Genomic DNA, 17,077 nt, shown 5'->3' on the forward strand with positions numbered 1-17,077 from the left:
CAACACGTACACGGCCTCTAAACCAGAAGACGCGCGCGATGGCAAAAGGGGGCAGGGGGGGAAATCAGTCAGCTGCACCGGGTCTCAGTTCTACAGTGACAGCACTGCGGGTGATCGCCAGCCGTCGAGACGGTTGTAGCAGCGCGGCTTGTCCCGTCCTGGCGGTTAACGTCAGACCCGGGCACACAGTTTAGGTAAAAAGCCAACAACTGCCAAACTGGGTCCCAACATCAGGATCTTCCCACCGTTTTAATCTGAGCAGCAGCTCTGTCTCTAGGTTGAAAGCTGGGCCCCCAGCGCGCGGGCAGCAGAACTGCAGTGAAATTAACAGCCCCTGCGTGCGCAGGCTGGGGACCGAATGCAGTTGTTAAACCCAGATGAACTCAGTTCTTAACAGGGAGCAAGACATCTGCCCTTCATTTCGCCACTTGAAATGCGGAGGGAAAACAGCTGTGCTAATCCAAGGGACCCAGAGTCAGCCTGGTCTCCCGTCGGTAGCACCACTATCGCTGGCAGGCAGCAGAAAGGGATGCGCCTTCCTCGCTATGCCGTCTTCACAAACATGTATCGTCTCTGAACGCAGAAATTTAAGGCAAAAATTCCATCGCTCCCATTTACCTGAACGCGTGTTTTCTGGCAGTCAGACATTTTCTGGTTTACAGTGATAATACAACAGTTTTTTCTGTCTATCAGCAATACTACCAAAACTTTGGCAAAAGGTCCAAAATCAGATTTGTAAACATAATGCTTCCCTCTTCAATTGGCAATACGTTGAAAAGACAAACACAGTAAGACACACAAAGATTTTGCTCAATTTTGACCAAATAACCTGCGTTTTCACCTGATAAAGTAAGCAACGGCTTGCATCAAAATAAACAAAAAATCTTCATGAAATGAAAGCTTGTGCTGTTTGGTGATCACATCATTTTATAGTTAAATACATCTCCTCTTTGTTGTCTTCTTGGCACCCAGGACAAAAATCTTTAAATACCTATTTCATGCAGGCAATAGCTTCTTTGCATATCTCTCTTCAAAAAATACTTTAAGTAGTATATAAATAGGTAACCTACATGTCTAACTCCATAATCTTGCCCCCAAACTATATATCTGTTTCATTTTGGTAAAGTATCAATTTCCCCAGTATTATTAAAGCTGACAAATGACCGAAATGGAAATGCTCTCACCTTCCAGAACACAAGTAGCAATTCTGTAGGAAAAAGCCTACAGCAACACTCGTCAGTTGTTTTAACCTGAGCGTTTGGCCTACTTAGAGTAGCAGCTTGGTTTTTTTCCCCGTCGCACACGCTCACACCCACACGTTCTCGCACACACGCGGTACAAGCACACGCTTCCAGACACCGATAGGCCACGTAGTGCTTCCCAGGTGCTTCGGCAAAGCGGGAAGCAGTGCAGCTCATGATTTAACTACACTAAATATACACAACCAAACACCTTAAGGCAACCAGCCACTGCAACGGGGGGGTTAAATTGCAGGGGCGAGTTTCTTTTGTCACAAAATGCCCTGTATACTGCACATCTACGTGCCTCTTTAACCCTCCAAAACAATGTGGTTTTTCTGTTTTGTGCTAATTTCTAAACCTTCTACCATTTAAGGCAAAGAGTTTGCATTAACAAGAAAGGTCAGAAAACAGCCTTACACCTATCCATCAGCCTTTCAGGTTGCTACAATGTTTTCCTAATATGCGCACAACTTCATAGTAAAGGTACTGGCTCCCCAGTTATCTACTGCTAAAACTAATTAAATGCACAAACAAAAATCTTGACGAAAAGAAGGGACCAGAAGAAGCAGCTTTAAATACACATGTAAGCAACATCAACAACAATAAAAGTAGTTAACTCTGCTAATACGGAAACTTCTGTAACAAAAAGGTTCAATGCTACCTTTTAGAATCTTAGAGAAACTAATCTTAAGTTTTAAATACATAAGCTTCTGTCCATTCACGTGTCCTGGTCAAAGCAGGAGGCTAGTGCTAGAACTCTTGTTGCTGTTCGTCAAATTCCCCTACTAGTTTCTTAATGTGAGACAGCTTGCTGTGGAGATACTGGCATCTACACTTCTTTTCAAAGTAGCTGGGGCTAGACTGTAAAGGTAAGATAAAAAGAAAATCATGGCATGAAAACGTTTCTGCAGAGTTCAATATTTCATGTCCTTTGCTTAAAAATACCCTTGAGCCAGGCTCAGTGATTACTACCTCCCACAAATCTGGTGTTACACATACCTCTTTTAACTTTCGGTACTCTTCTAAGACTTCCTCACAAAGCATCTTCAAGGAAAAAACAAACAGACAAACAAACATGAAGACAACACGAAGAACAGTTCACTACTACCAGAAAATGCAAAAATAACCTCCCATCCCCCCACATCACCCCAAATCTGCAATTAAACGTGTAAATAGGCAACAAAAGGGGCATGTGTTTGACGATTCCCTTTGACAAGTCGCTCACGCTGCTGTCTGTTTGCAGACAGCTCAGATAGGTGGAGTTTGAGGGCTGAACAACTTTTTGCAGGGTTTTTTCAAGCTTCAAAAATCCGGGCTAGCCCACACAGGGTCTGAGGATGTATGCCCATTCTAAAAGGTTTCCCTTTGTCTAGTTGAGCAGTACCGGGGATTTTAAAATACTCCTTCTGCTCACAAATACACTTGCAATCTGACCAAAAACTAAAAAAACGCCAGCCAAGAATCCTCAGCGTGCACACAGAATTAAAGAATTCTGGTACTGAACATGAGGAATTTGTATGTGCAAATCAGAGAAGTCTGAGTGGAAGGCCAGAGTATCAGTTTTTGAACACCCTTCTCTGCTAGAATCATAGCTAGCATCAGGAAGATGGGTAACCTGTGGCTGCAGGTTTAGTTAAGGGTATAAAACCATGGGAAACAGAGGGTCAGGAAAGCTTTGGGATTACAGCTGCTGGTTTCCACGCACTTCCAATCTTCTCCCCGATCTGTGTAACAGCACCGCAGCACCCCCACGCCTCGACAGCGAAGCATGAGCCAGTCTGGCAATTCCAGCCCTGCGGCCGGTTACTCAGTCTCAGATGTTCGTTTTAAAACCACGCCAATATAATTTAACAGATATATATACTGAAAGGTCTGCCTGTGCTGAAAATGTGGGCTTTTGGAAGGGATAAGAGGGAGATGAAACACAATCCTCACAGTTTTATCCTTCTTTACCTTATATTCTTTGGACCCTGGAGAAAGCATGTGCCGTTGTGCATCAAGACTCATGAATTGCTGGCTGATCCTCTCCATCTGAGCATACAAGTTCCTGTATTCATCATACTCTGCATAGAAGTCATTCTTGTAACGCTGGCGTTGCTCGTATGAGACTATGGCTGTGTATTTTCTGGTGCAAAAATAAGCACACATGCAATTTCACACCAAGGACATAATGAATATCAAGCACAGACACCCAAGCTTTAAGTCAGTTAACTACATGACTGACTGCTTCTACAAGTAAGCACACGTGCTCCAAGGGAAAGTGTTTAGGTAATTACAGAAATCTACCATATTTCTGTGAGAGCTGTTTGCTAATATTTTACTTCTTAGAGTGTCATTTACAAGGTGCACAAGGAAGGCGTAGCATACTTAGAAAACATGAGCAATCATTCAAATATAGAAGGATCAATAAATGCATCAGCTTCAGAGAGAGAAGAGAAACTGCTAGATTATAATCTCTTTCTATGAAGGGAGAAGTTAATTAGATTATATCTACTTTTGAAAATTCATTTCCATTACATTTTTGGAAGGGACTACATTTACAGTGTTGGATGCAGTCAGATAGGCACAAATGTAGCCAAAAACCTAACAGCCAAGCATAGTTAATGATAACGTTTTATTATTTTAGGGAACACCAGTTCCATTGATGTCCATTCAACTAAGGCACTTGCAATACAGCAACAAAAACAAACTGCAGAGAGGTCTGAAACAAAAAAAAAAAAACCATCACATCACCTCCTAAGGAGGGAAAAACCCTTAAATGCTTAAAGCCACTGAAGCGATTGAAACTTTCTTCATTCCCCTCTCCCTCAAATCACCAGGAGCAGGTTTAACAAGGTCATTATGCAAATCCAAGATGAAGCGGGAATGCGAGTAATAGATAGGACTTCCCACCGCTGTCACACCAGTGCTTCTGGTCCTCCTAGCCTAAAGGCCCCGTTCTCTTTGGGTGACACAGGCACCTCCACACGGGGACAAATCCTTCAAACCACCTTTAGATTAATTTTAACGAGCAGTAAAACTTTAACAAGTTGAAAGTCTGCACCAATGCAGATGACAACTTTGCTCGGTGATGTCCCAGGCCAGAGGCACCTGGTTAGAGTGCTGGATGGTTTTTAAAAGAAAAACTACAGGTGCCCCCCAGCATTTTGGGAAGGACCTGTGAAGCTCGTGCACAGTTACATCCCACAGCAGGAGTTGAGCACAGGACTAGAGCCCAGCAGAGCACTCGCAATGTGGGCGTGTGCAGAGGGAAGAAATGAGGATAGAAGTGGGGAGAAAGGTGAATCTGTTTGGTTTGTCTAGCTCTTCCTTAAGCTTTGCCTAAAAAGCTTGAGTTCCTTTACTCTCATCATCTTTCTTTAGACTAAGATGGAAAGTATCTTTATGCTAAAGCTGTGATTATACTCATGAATTATAGAGCACTTAGACAGGAAGAGAAATTGAAATAAACTACCAAAGTCCTTTAAACTGGATCAGATTGTAGGTGCTCTCAGGTTTCAATCTTTCTGTAGTGATCAGTCTGAAACAGCACACCCTAATTTTTTTCCAGGACACTGTGGCCAGTAGATTATCTGTGAGATTGCTCCAGATGTTGCTCCTTTCACAGGGAAGTCTTCGTTAAGGTTTTTAATCCCAGTCAGAACTAAACCAACTTCATGAAACCTTGCATGAAGGTTTCTTTGGGGTTTTGGGGTTTTGGTTGGTTGGTTGGTTGTTCTTTTGTTGGTGGTCGTTTTGTGTTGGGTTTTTTTTTAAACTTTTAACAGTAGCTATTGGCATCCGACTTTAATACTAGATTACATCAAATAACCTTCCTCCTCAGCATCCCTGCCCTCAGCTGACTGGGAAGCAGACAGCGGGGAGCTGGATCGCTTCATTGGCACGCAGCAGAGGCCAAGAATTAAACATCGGTTTGAGTTCTCAGCCTAACACGTGAAGCACTAAACTGCTTCCCTGCAGGGCCAGACTTATTTCAGTCTTTCCGTGGAGCATCACTTAATAGAGTAAGTGAGACGCACAGCGCTGCCATGCCGTCTGCTTCAGCACAGGCAGAAGATGCTCCGAAGTTCAAGCGCTAGGCGGAGGCCTGACCTCCCTTGCTGATGTTACTCCTCTGACAGAAGCTGCTGAACTTGGCAATTCGCAGCGTTTTAACACACTTCTCCCTCCTCTCCTGCACCGCAGACACGACCATGGGCTCAGCGCCGCTGCTGCGGCTGATGCTGGGCAATTGCGCTGCTAGGAAGTGTCGGGCTCGTCCTGGCTTTACCTGTCGGGGTGCTCGTTCCAACTCTGAGCACCGAAGGCCCCTCAAAACCTTCTCAAACTCATCCTTCCAACCGAAGAAAGAGCTTTAGACTGCTCCCCACTGTGCCCATCCTCCCCCCAAAAAGCCCATTTTATTAGAAATTCAGGTGGCGCTGACCACGTTATTCCACAATTATTCCAGTGCGGCCTCCTTCAACTTTCACATTTTTAAAAAAAGGCCACCAGTAAAACAGTGGGGGAGAAGCCCAGACACTGGGCATTTGCAGAAGCTATTTCCCTGTTTTGCAACGGTAAAGACAAATCCTCCTCCTAGGAAAGTTTTGATACTGTCAAAAACTATTTAGGCAACCACATGATTCTGGTGTTAGAGGTATTTCATTTTGAAGCAAGTTCTTTAACACTTGTCACGGATGAAAAGCTTTTTTATAGAGCAGGTAAATCTCAGCTTTTTGGAAATGTCAATCTGATGTTTGACAACTTGTTCAGGAGCCAAAAGTAAACTCACCGGGAAGTCCTTCTGTAGTTTTACAGACTGCAACATGGCAGTCACTGTAGGTATGTTACCTTTCACATGCAAGTTTAATGTATTTTTATCTTGCTTTGTAGTCAAAATTAAGCAGGTAAAAGTTAAAATCTGAACTGAGGTTCTTCTGTTTTCTCTAGCTCTTTGGTCTGCAATTCTGCGGTGAAATTGGATATTTTGCTGCAGCTTCAAGTTAGCCAGTGACCATTTTACATCAAAGCTTTAGAAATAACTTTGACGGTTAACTCCTGTTAGCTCACATATAGGCTTTGTAACTCTGGACTTTAAAGTCTGCTACCTTCCCTCCCCACTTTCCACCTTAGAATGCACTAAGCAGTGAAAGTGCAGGAAAGGTGTTCGAATTTATGTATTCTAGCATTCAGCTTTCCTCCTGTTTTGCCTTGCCTCTAAAAAGAAAACAGCGCAGGTTCGTGTTCCTTTCTTATGGTGTTCTTGAAGAAGAATGAAATTAAATGTTTTACGTCTTCTTCTAAAGGGTATTAAAATTACTTTTTATGGCTTCTTTTCGCACCGCAATAATTAAGGGACACCCTCAGAGTTTAAAACTTGCAGGTAGTTGAATGAGGCAGCTGGGTGACTTGAAGGAACTTGTCATTATTCTAAAACTACATTTTGGTCAATTCTCAATTTTGTAGCTAAACGAGAGTTTTTATAGGTGATTTTTCATCTGCTTCAATGAGTGGCAAGAAAGTTAATTGTTATTTTACTCACGTGAAGTAGTCTGGTGGTTGGCTTGCTGAAGGAGAACCTGTGGAGGCAGTGCAAGTTTCTTCAACTCCTACAGAAAAGCAGAATTTTGACACTTGCGGTAAACAGATTTTTAATATAGCCAAACAATACCAGCTTAATGGGCTTGAAAAAAGCCTTTAGAGTTTTATTCTCAGAGTAAATTACTTGGAATAAGCTCTGTAAGTTAATAATAGGGCTCACATGCCCTTCTCCATAGTAGGCAGTACCAGGCTTTAGAAAGAGGGCACGGCTACTTTATTCTACAGGTTCTGCGCTACCGCAGTATTAACCCAAGGTCAGCTTTTCTTATTTGAAGACACGATGTGGCGTCTGCACAGCCATTCAAATTATGCAGCAACAGATGTGGCTGCACAAAAGACAACAGCTTGAGATGTATCTGTATCTATGTAGATATAGATGTATCTCAACGTCCAGGTTCCAGCAAGAAATAGAGCAGAAAGCTGAAGTTCTTTTCATGCCATGTTTTTATCCCTCCTTCCCTGCCAATTACAGGTATCCAAGGTCAGATTTAATTTCAGCAGGAAAGTCAGGAGCATTGTATATAGGTTCCTGGCATTCAGGCTTCAATGACCTGCAACAAAGGCTTGCTCCTCATTAACGTGGCAAAACTGGGTTTGAAAGTTATTTGCACTTGTAAATTGCTCTTTTGCTCTTTTAAATGGCATTATGAGAGCACAGTACACTTAATCTCTAGTCCCTCTTTTTAAAGGAATATTTCAGGAGCCTCCTGACTTTTTGGTAAATAAGAAAAATAGCGGCCATAAGGAAAAGTTAGCTAGAACACGGAGGAACACTCAAGATCTTGGTAATCTCTCTCTGCTTTTCATCTGGGGTCTTGCAGTTAAAAAACACACAGTCCTACATATTCTTTGTTTTCTTCCACTGCCACTGCTTAAACACAGTATTTCTGCTAAAGCTCAACTGTTCTTGCAATCTCTAAGCTCTCCGAGCTTTAGGTCATGGGGGAAAAAGAACTATCATGTGATGTTCTACTCTATTCTTTTACTTTTAGTATTAAAATTATTACGCAGTACAGCAGGAGTAGAAAAAGTGGTGTAAAAATGGGAACAACATTTGAGAGAAATGCAAACAGTAATATTAACGGTCGCGGCATGTACAATGCAACTTAGGTGAACAGTTTCACTGCGAGCGCTTCATTTCCAAAAATTCAGGTGTGTTTGTTGACATGGCTCAGTGTAAGCACCAACTTGAAATGCAGTGCAGATTTTTCCTTCCCTAGCTGTTCAGAATTTCGTTACTGGCATCCACAGGAAGACCCTCACCTGTATATAAATTCATAAATATCTGAAAGCACAAATATTTGCAAAGAAATCCCAAGCCACGTGGGCACTGTGTAGTATGTCCAGGGTAAAAGTGAAAAGAGCATCTCAAAGCACCCTTGTCGACAAGCACAACAGCACTTCAGAGAGGCACCCTGCCTAGTCCAAACACGCCTCTGGGCTGTGATAGGAAAGGGCTAAACCTGACTTCTCATTTGCACGTCAAACCTCTGAAATTAGACAACACACAGACTTAACAAAGGAACTGAACTCTGCCCTACTCTGTGTGTGTGTGCGTCAAGAAGTCAAGTATTCTCCGAGGGTTGCTGTTTATCTTTTCACTACCATTTTCAGTGCACACCGTTTCTACATCTTTGGAAGTAATAAATTCTGCAGATAGAGAGGAGCTCACAGCACAGTTCAAACCAAAACTCCAGCAAACCTCATGCCAGTTTGTGCAGGTTTTAGGCTCTCCATGAAAAGGCAGAGGCTGATGAACCTTGCATTGTGATACGCCATGAAATACATTTAAGTCTGATCTATGTGTTTCAGTAAGCTAGCATGCCATAAACCTGTGACAGGTTTTATCTGCAGCTCGCAGACCTTAAAACTGGCTCGTGGAAGAAGCAGAGTAAGTTCAGTGAACTGTCAGTTTACTGGAAATTAAGGAAAAAAAACTCCATTCCTTGTGTTTTTCTAGTTCCTAGCTCTTCCTTTTAACCAGTTTCTGCCCTACAGCAATCCATTTCAGGTTTCTTTCTAACGATTTTTGTACTACAGAGGGAGAATTCTTAAAAATGAACCAAATTCTAGATAAGCTTCCAGCAGAACAGCTTCTGCTTTTTGTTGTTGTTCTCTTTAAACTAACATTTACAAGGTAATACAACAGCGGAAAAACAATATGGATTCTTCATGACCATAAAGCAGGGATAATGGCAAAGCCAAGTGAAAAAATAGACCATTTGGGTTTCCAGTCCCTCGTTTTACAGGTCTCTTTGCACCACGGTTACCCATACAGGAGTTAGGAAAAGCAGCGTATTAATACCTTCACCCGAATCCAAACAGGAGGATGTACTCAGCTTGGCAGTTTCTTCTTTTCTGAGGTTTTTCTCCTCCATGCTCACACTCACAGTGTGCTGCATTTTGCCTTCATCCTTCTCCTTACGCTCTTTTAGCTTCTCGGGCAGTTGGTGCAGCTTCTTGCCTGTGGACTTAGGAGGCTTCACCTGCACCCCGGCAGGCTCTGGGATCCCCAAAGAACTCCAAGAGGTATATTTTTGTTGCTGGTCCTCACAGGCCTTAGTGCTATTAGGACTGAAGCTGTCCATGGGCAGGTTTTGTGTCCCCTGCCCCTCAGGGGTGCTGGGGGAGGTGGAGCTGGCAGTTTTTGGCAGGTTGGAAGCGTGAAGGCGCGTCCCAGGCAGCGGGTGAGGAGCGGGAATGGAGGTGGCCGTGGGGCGGGGAGACGGCGGAGGGGCGGCAGCGGCTTTCTCCCTGAAGGCAGACAAGCGGTCTCTGAGCGGGGACGGGATTCCACTGCCCAGGCGAGAGATCCTCTTCTTTTTGTTCAGAGGACCGACGGAAGAGGAATTCAAGACCCTTTTCTGTGATAATAAAGAAAAAAACCCGTAAAAACCATCAGAACTAAGTTTTGCTCCCGTTCTGGAAAAGGAACAGTTCTGAACTGGCAATTGTTGAAAACACATCTTTCTTCTCCAAAACTAGCTGTCAAACGAGGAAGTACTGCAGCTAAATACATGGTTTCTTTCATCCTTGGTTTCTAATTTTATGATTAACAAGTCGTTCTTCAAACCTACAGCTAAAAGGCTTTGGGAGAAAGACACTCTCTTCAGCAGCTCTAGCAAAGGCTTCCCCAAAACGAGGAGGTCAGGTTGGTACCGTTTAGGCACCGATTTCCGTTCGGACACACCAGGTGAAGAGTCAGCTTTTGCTGGCACACAGCCACGCGATTTACTAAAGCGGCCCCGAGAAGCACGCAGCGGCATGCTTCTCAGAGCGTGTGATGTGCAAAGCCGATAAGAACGGGTAAACCCCCCAGTTTTGCTGCAGCTGTTGTCCCAGCTGCTCTCCAGCTGGTTCACATCCTCTCCTCTAGCAAGCGCACGCTGCTCACGTCGATGTACAAGCGGCAGCTTGGGCCGGGAGCCCCAGGCGCGGCTCTGTGCCACCCTGCTGGAATAAATCTGGGTTCTGTGGGTAGGGAGGCAGGTGGGAAGAGGTCCCTGGGACCTGCACCATTTCATGCTCTGAAAGAAAGTCAGGGAAACACAGAGGTGTGCCCTCCCTCCTCTGTGTAAATGTAAATATCTCAGTGGTGAAAGGCTTTCTGTGCTTCCCATCTTGTCTTAAGTATTTTAATAAACATTCTGAAATACAGAACACTAAATATAGCAGCCCTTAAAGCTACGTGACTAAGTTTTTTTGCAGTCCTTGACAGTGCAACCACCTTTCAAAAGAAGAAACGTCCAATTAAAGATAAATGCTTCAGTTTTTCATGTGTTTAAGACAATATTAGTGCTTCACATCACAACTTTTACATCAGTGCAAAGTGTGATAAATCTTAATACACTGTAAATAATGATAAAAAAAAGTACAAAATACCTGAGCATTTGATGGGCCATCTTTACTGGGAGTTACAGGAGATCCCGAATGACTGGTGCTGGGGGCATCCTCAGATGAATTTAATTTTCTGTAAGCATGACCCAACATTTCAGGTTACAAGGCAAAAAATGTCTATGTCATAGCTCTTTCATTATAGGGAAGACAGACATTCATTTCCCAGAACAAGGTTTTTAAATGGCAATTTTCCTTCCCCTGGAGACTGAACTTACCTAGAAAGTATTAACTCCAATGACTGTTTATCGATTTCATTGTATCCAGGCCAATCTTTTTGAATGTCTTTAAACAGATGATCCTTCAGACTGTAAGAATTATCCTTTGTATTCAGGCTGGCTACCTATAGGCAGACATTTAAGAAAATAAATGTTCATGATACCTAAATGCACACCACAGAAATAAGATTGGTACTGCAAAGTAAAATAGAAGTTGAAAACAGAATCACACACCAGTTTTCCAGGTTTTTCAGATGTGAAGATCCGAGTAGCTCTCATGTAACGAGCACCAATTTTTAAAAATGTGGTCAATTTGGGATGTAGAAATTTGAAGGTAAGAAAATCCCAAACTGCTGCAAACCTCTCTCTGCACCAGGGGTCTGTAATACAGCATTGGGAATCAAGGCAAACTATGCCAAAACTTTAAATATTCACTGCATGAAATATGCCGAGAGGCCTGTTTTGTGGGGGGTTTTGTTTGCCTTTTTTTGTTTGGGGCTTTTTGTTGTTTTGTTTTGTTTTAAGAACTGAAGAACACTATCTCCACATACAAATTCAGATTTGTTCAACTTCAGGAGGACACCTGCTGTTCTTTGGTTGTACACAGCTATACGGCAATGGCAGAGCACAGACTGTGCTTGGAACAACGCCTGTTTTCCATCATCACATTAATGAACGCACTATGTCATCATTTGTCTTGAGAAACACAACTGCTTTTCTTTCTCAAGTGCCTGAGCCACAAGAAACTGTATCTCTCTACTGAACAGTTGTACCTGATAACCTAACTGGCGCTAGACAAGTACTTCTGGTACAAAGATGAATTCTTCATCTATCCCATTAGTTTTAAGCCGTATCAAAGTTTTACCAATTGGGAAAAAAGTAACTGTACTCATGTCTAACAATGTTTTAGTGCTGAAATGTTTAAGGGGAGGTGTGCAGGCCAGACGTGCTCTTCATTCTGCAGACGCAGGGTTCAGTATTGTCACGAGAGGCTTGTGTGCATGCCTCGCTCTATACTTTTGAAAATAAAATGGGCTTATAGCTTCCTTAAGAAAAATGCAAAGTGTACTCAAAAGGTTAAAATGAGCTAAAAAGCCCTTGAGATCATTGACACCTAAAGTGCTGGTTTAGACTTCATCACCTGACACCTGTTCAGAGTTTCAGGGAAAACCCCCAAAACTATCTCTCTTTGCCTGATACAAAATGTGGAGTAACTACTCATCAACACACCACCACCACTTTTCAGCTCAGCCTATTTTTTTTTCCTCTAAAACATGGTAAATACTGCAAATTCATGCCTGTGTCCATGTCTGTCTGTCCCCATCTAAAAAAACAATTAAAAGTAACAAAGATACCCTTAAACAGTAATTCACTTGTTAAAAACAACTAAAGCTGTATTCTAAGAGAAGCAAATCTGTGCATATTAGATCTTAGCAAGTTCAGGCTGCTGATTTTAGATTTGTACAAAAAAAAAAACTCATTACAGAGCTCAGAAAAACATGAGCAAGGCTTTTCAGGGTGTAGCGTTGCTAACACGACCATTTCTGATGCAAACCAGTACCTTGAGGTACTGGTGCCTTGAGGTTCACACCACATACAGGAAACAGACTCCAGGAAAGTCTCCTTAAACATTGCCAAGCATAATGGGACAAGAGGAAGTTTTTGCACCTTTCACGCTCTAGGGAGCTGAGCTTTTAGAATTTTATAACCAACTTAAAATATAGATTGACTCCTTCAATTTGTAGGTAAGAACATGGCTGTCATTAAATTGTGTCTGTCTTCGGGGTGGAAAAAAACCAACTACCATCGCACTGGGGAAACAAAACAATAACACTTAACATATTCAAGGAATGAGGTTTTAGAATTCAGTGTAGGATCAACCAAAGCTGTATAAATGTTGAATTTTGCTCACTTCAAGAGGTTCCCAAACACTTTTTTCCTAGACAAGTAGGAAATATTCCTACTTCACACATCAATACGTGCCTAATTCAGCCACAGTCTATGGGTACAGGGAGTATTTGAAAAGTAAGGGAGGAGCCACTGCATCTTACGGTACTTTAAGAAGCCTTTTCTGAACTGCTTTTGTAGCAAATTAATAAGTGACGCTCTTGAACACGCAGCTTAAAAGTTTCACCTATACAACATTATAGACTTACCAGTAATTTTGAGGGATGTGATAAAGAAATACAGGTGGAACTTAAAGGAGCACTGGAAAAGCTACTGAATAAAAAAAAGTTTCAAGGAAGGTAAAGACACAGTCCACATGATAGCAAAGAAATAATATGCTCAAAATCGGACCACCACCTTTAGCATTTACGATTTCGCTGGAACACCCTTCCCTTGGTTGCAATTCCGACAGATCCCAAGGGAAGTCAAGTGCCACTTACAGGCCACCAGCCACGTTCAAACGAAGGACTAACCTATGCGATTGCAGTTACCAAATTTCTCTTCACATAAACTCGTCACAAAAAACATGAAGTACTATGACAAACTATTTCACACAATTGAGAGAACGCACAGTCAACTTCTCTCAACTAAGCAGTCCAAGTAAAAGAGAGAGGGGAAAAAATAAGACATTAGGAGAAACAAAGCTAGAAATAGTTAATATTGCCTGGCATTCTAGCAAAACAAAACCACTCGCCAAGAATTTTTTCATCTGTCTTTCCTTTCCTCACACTGACTTGCAGTTTGGGGCATCTGCATGAAGTTTATTGAAAAACTTAAACAAGAAGCATTAAGTTGTTTACTATTTTCTGATTTAAACACTGAAGTGACACAGCTCAAAATTATTTTGAAAAGAATAGCAGGAAGGAAGAATTTCTGGCACAAACTCTATGATCTCACCTGATGAAGGATCATTCCAAGGCAATTCTTGTCCTTTTGGTGGACACCATCTTTCCGCAAGCGAGTGAGTAACTCTGGTTTCTTGTAATTCTTCAGTGCCAACAAATGAATCACCCTATCCCTGTACGGCCGCCGACAAACCACATTCTGTGTGCAAGTCCTCCCTGTTATGTTTGCAGGGTTCATGGGCGTTGATCTCTTCCTCACAGGCACAGGATCTGGAATTTTTTGTGGTGCTTTTCTGACCTGTGCTTTTCTTCCTGAAATAAGGGTAAAAAGAAAAAAAGAGAGAATGATGTGGGAGATTGGCAGAAGACAAGAAAGTTGTTTTAAAGACTTTACCGAGCCAGATAAACTCTAAAAATGACTTAAGTTAGCATTTCAAGATCTATAAGAATACAGGTAGCAAAGCTGCATCGAGCTAGGCATTAACAAAGAAATATTCAGTATTAAAACAACTGGGGAGTGATACCGGTAGGAAGGCTTTACTGATTATTTATATACATGGTGCTTTTATTATTTTTCCAGTTTATAAGCTCAAGCACTGAATACTCAAAATCGGGCATTTTTTTCAGGAGAGTGCTCCCAAGTGTGATGCAAAGGTCTTCCCTATAACTAAAGGATCCCCCGTTAATGCCTAGGGAGAACAAGTCTACACAATTAATCACATCACTGCTTAAAGAAACTACCAACACTTGGTCTTGATCACTTTTGAGCTACCATAACTTACACCACATTTTAAGCTGAAATGTTCCCCTCTTGTTAAATAACCCCAGGTTTGTCAGCAACAGTACACCCAAAATTTAACAGTTCTTGGGATCAAGGCCGGAGAAGTTTTAAAACATGGCCTGCACAGCATTTTGGATCAAACTCTCTAAAAAGATGCGTTTCTCAACTGGAGGAACAATGCAAGTGTGCGCAAGCAACGCATCCAGAATTTAAAAACAACACTACCCGAGCTGAATCTCAGTTTTCCAGAAAAAGACCTGAGCTCCTTGCTCTGCTATCAGGCAGGGGAGAAAAAAAAAAAAAAAAAAAAAAAATTATCAGAATGTTACAGAAAATCATTGTAGTAAAACCTGTTTGCAATCCAACAGAGGATGTGACACAAACCAGCTATTTTTTTGAAACCAACAGCTCACGTTTGGTACATGAGGGAGACTTAATGAGTATTGGTGAGAAAATCTGGAGCTTGCTCTCTCCATCAGACACACAGAGACTGAGCTGTGCTTAGGTACTGCTTGTCCTCAGGAGTAGCAGGAATTTGTTTCCCTTTTGCAGTGGAGGCCAAACCTTTATAACCTTGGCACCCTGCATGTTCCCTGGACTTTGCCCTTCTGGTTTTCAAGAAGAAACCTCATCATGCAAATGCACACAGTTCCATTTTTTGAACAGTGTGAATTTAGCAGTTTTAAATTGAATGCATTACAATCATCGGGACAAGTTCATTTCTGTGTAGATACACACACACACACACACACACACCCCCGGCACAGCTGATGGTGTAACCAGCATTCAAACAAAACACCTCCTAAAGTCATGTCTCTGAATCCCTTAAAAAGAATAATGGAGAACATAACCAAGCATTAACATGATTAACAACCGCAGTTCCTGATTTGTACTGCACGAAGCACGCTGCAGAGTCACCCCCGTGACCTACCAGCAACAAGACCTGTCCTACCTGAGCCTCCTCAATGCCAGTCTGAAACAAAAGTGCCCCCAAATATCCTAACTGTCCTACTGTCAATCTTCAGACCCCATTTATTTAATGTTAAATATTCGCTTAAGATCTATTTAAACCACCAACAGGAATCACACAGATCATTCACATGTAAAATAGAACTTCCCCAAGGAGAAGTTTTGAAATACATGAAAGTGGCTCCTCTCACGCTGCCGTTAAAGAGCAGTTTAGACAATACAGGGGAAGCAGTCCCCACTCCATGTCCCTGTATCAACCCGTGCTGAGCTGCCTTAGTGTCAAGACCACACACACGTAGTGTTGTATCTCCAAAAAGCTGTGACAAAGCTGGCTTCAAATGCCCTGCTGAGGCAGAGCAAGCGTTGTACCATCGCTGTCAGGGATGTCCGTGCTGGCGGACGACTGCGGCCGCAGCCAAGTGAGAGCCTGTTTTACGTAATGAAGATGGATGTACCTGGTTCAGCTCGCTGCTGCGGGCAGGACCGCCGCTGCCCGTACCACTGAGTGCTAGAAAGGGGATGCTCACCTTGCACCTCTCTGCAGCCAGCTCCAGGCTCCTCAGGAAAACGGTACTCAGAACAGTTTAATAACAAACAATACCACCTAAATGCTTTCTGTTTTGTGGAAAATGATGAAATCCACGTTCCCATGCCAGCATTGCCTTAATTTAAGGGTTTTTTTTTTTTTGAAAACCAACCATGGTCTTGTGGTAGCAGTTGCTTACTGATGGCCAAGAGATAAATAAAATTTAATCAGCATTAGCAAGTGTGGAAAGCAAAGTTTTTCCTATAAAGCCTATGAATTTGTATATGAGACTTCCTCAATGTGAATTTTTTTAGATTACAAATTCAGGCTAATGACTTAGCACAGTATTTAGGTCCTCAAAAGTGCTGTCACAAAACCAAAACGTTAGGTACTGAACCAGAGAATTTCAGGGCATGGGGTGGTAAAATCCCTCACCTCAGTGGTCAAAATTTCAACCAGTCAAGCAATATGGGAACGAGGAACGACTGGCAGGCTTTCTCGGGGGAAAAAAAGGGCTAATGTCTGAATGCAGCACGAGCAGACTGTAACATGAGGGCAAGCTACCTACATCAGAGATCTCTGAACACACCGACTTTCCCAAGAATCCTGAAAAAATGAATTACTGAGTTTAAAAACATACAGGCATCTAGTAAAAAGTGAAACACCGCCATACCTAAAAATGGTCCATCAGGTTTAATAACCTTTGCACTTCCATTGCGCAACTCCTCTTCTGGCTGGGTCATGCACGCTTTGGTCGTCGGATAGGAATCACTTGTGGCACGTACTGTAATTTTGTTCTGTATGAGTCCCAGGCAACTGAGTTGAGAGGCTCCAGAACTATAAAAACATTGGAAAAGGTTGAGCCCAAGCGCTAGTTCACGTTTAGAAGCATGGTTGTATCAGGAACTTTTAAACCTGTCTTAACAGGTGAAGAAAAATCTTTTTTCCAGTCCTGACAGCTAGCTAGGGCGTAAACCTATTCCAAATTGTCTCTGCATGTCCAAATGGTATCAGTTTTACCTGTCGGTGTACTGTGCTTGAGAGGCAGGCTGCCCGCAGCGTTGGTGGCTCAT

General features: G+C 42.5%; 1 protein-coding gene across 1 annotated transcript; it reads right to left on the minus strand.

The window, feature by feature from the left end:
• Positions 1-1,991: 1,991 nt before the first annotated feature.
• Positions 1,992-17,077, minus strand: LOC141938220 (RNA polymerase II elongation factor ELL2-like). Its single transcript, XM_074856890.1, has 10 exons — positions 17,025-17,077; positions 16,678-16,841; positions 13,781-14,040; positions 10,937-11,061; positions 10,707-10,794; positions 9,130-9,688; positions 6,766-6,832; positions 3,195-3,366; positions 2,241-2,285; positions 1,992-2,102 (listed from the first exon to the last, which is right to left on the minus strand). Exons 1-10 carry the CDS (start codon positions 17,075-17,077, stop codon positions 1,992-1,994), a joined length of 1,644 nt encoding a protein of 547 aa, XP_074712991.1.

The sequence above is a fragment of the Strix uralensis genome, chromosome Z, assembly GCF_047716275.1.
Source record: "Strix uralensis isolate ZFMK-TIS-50842 chromosome Z, bStrUra1, whole genome shotgun sequence".
Taxonomy (NCBI): domain Eukaryota; kingdom Metazoa; phylum Chordata; class Aves; order Strigiformes; family Strigidae; genus Strix; species Strix uralensis.

Bases quoted from the DNA above. Each gene is read 5' to 3' on its own strand.
- LOC141938220 (XM_074856890.1), bottom strand. From the start codon at position 17,077: ATGAGCCACCAACGCTGCGGGCAGCCTGCCTCTCAAGCACAGTACACC. The intron at 10,795-10,936 runs GTAAGTTCAGTC...TCATGCTTACAG, and splicing joins TTGGAGTTAATACTTTCTAG to AAAATTAAATTCATCTGAGG. The intron at 2,286-3,194 runs GTAAAGAAGGAT...TTTTCCTTGAAG, and splicing joins CAGGGTCCAAAGAATATAAG to ATGCTTTGTGAGGAAGTCTT.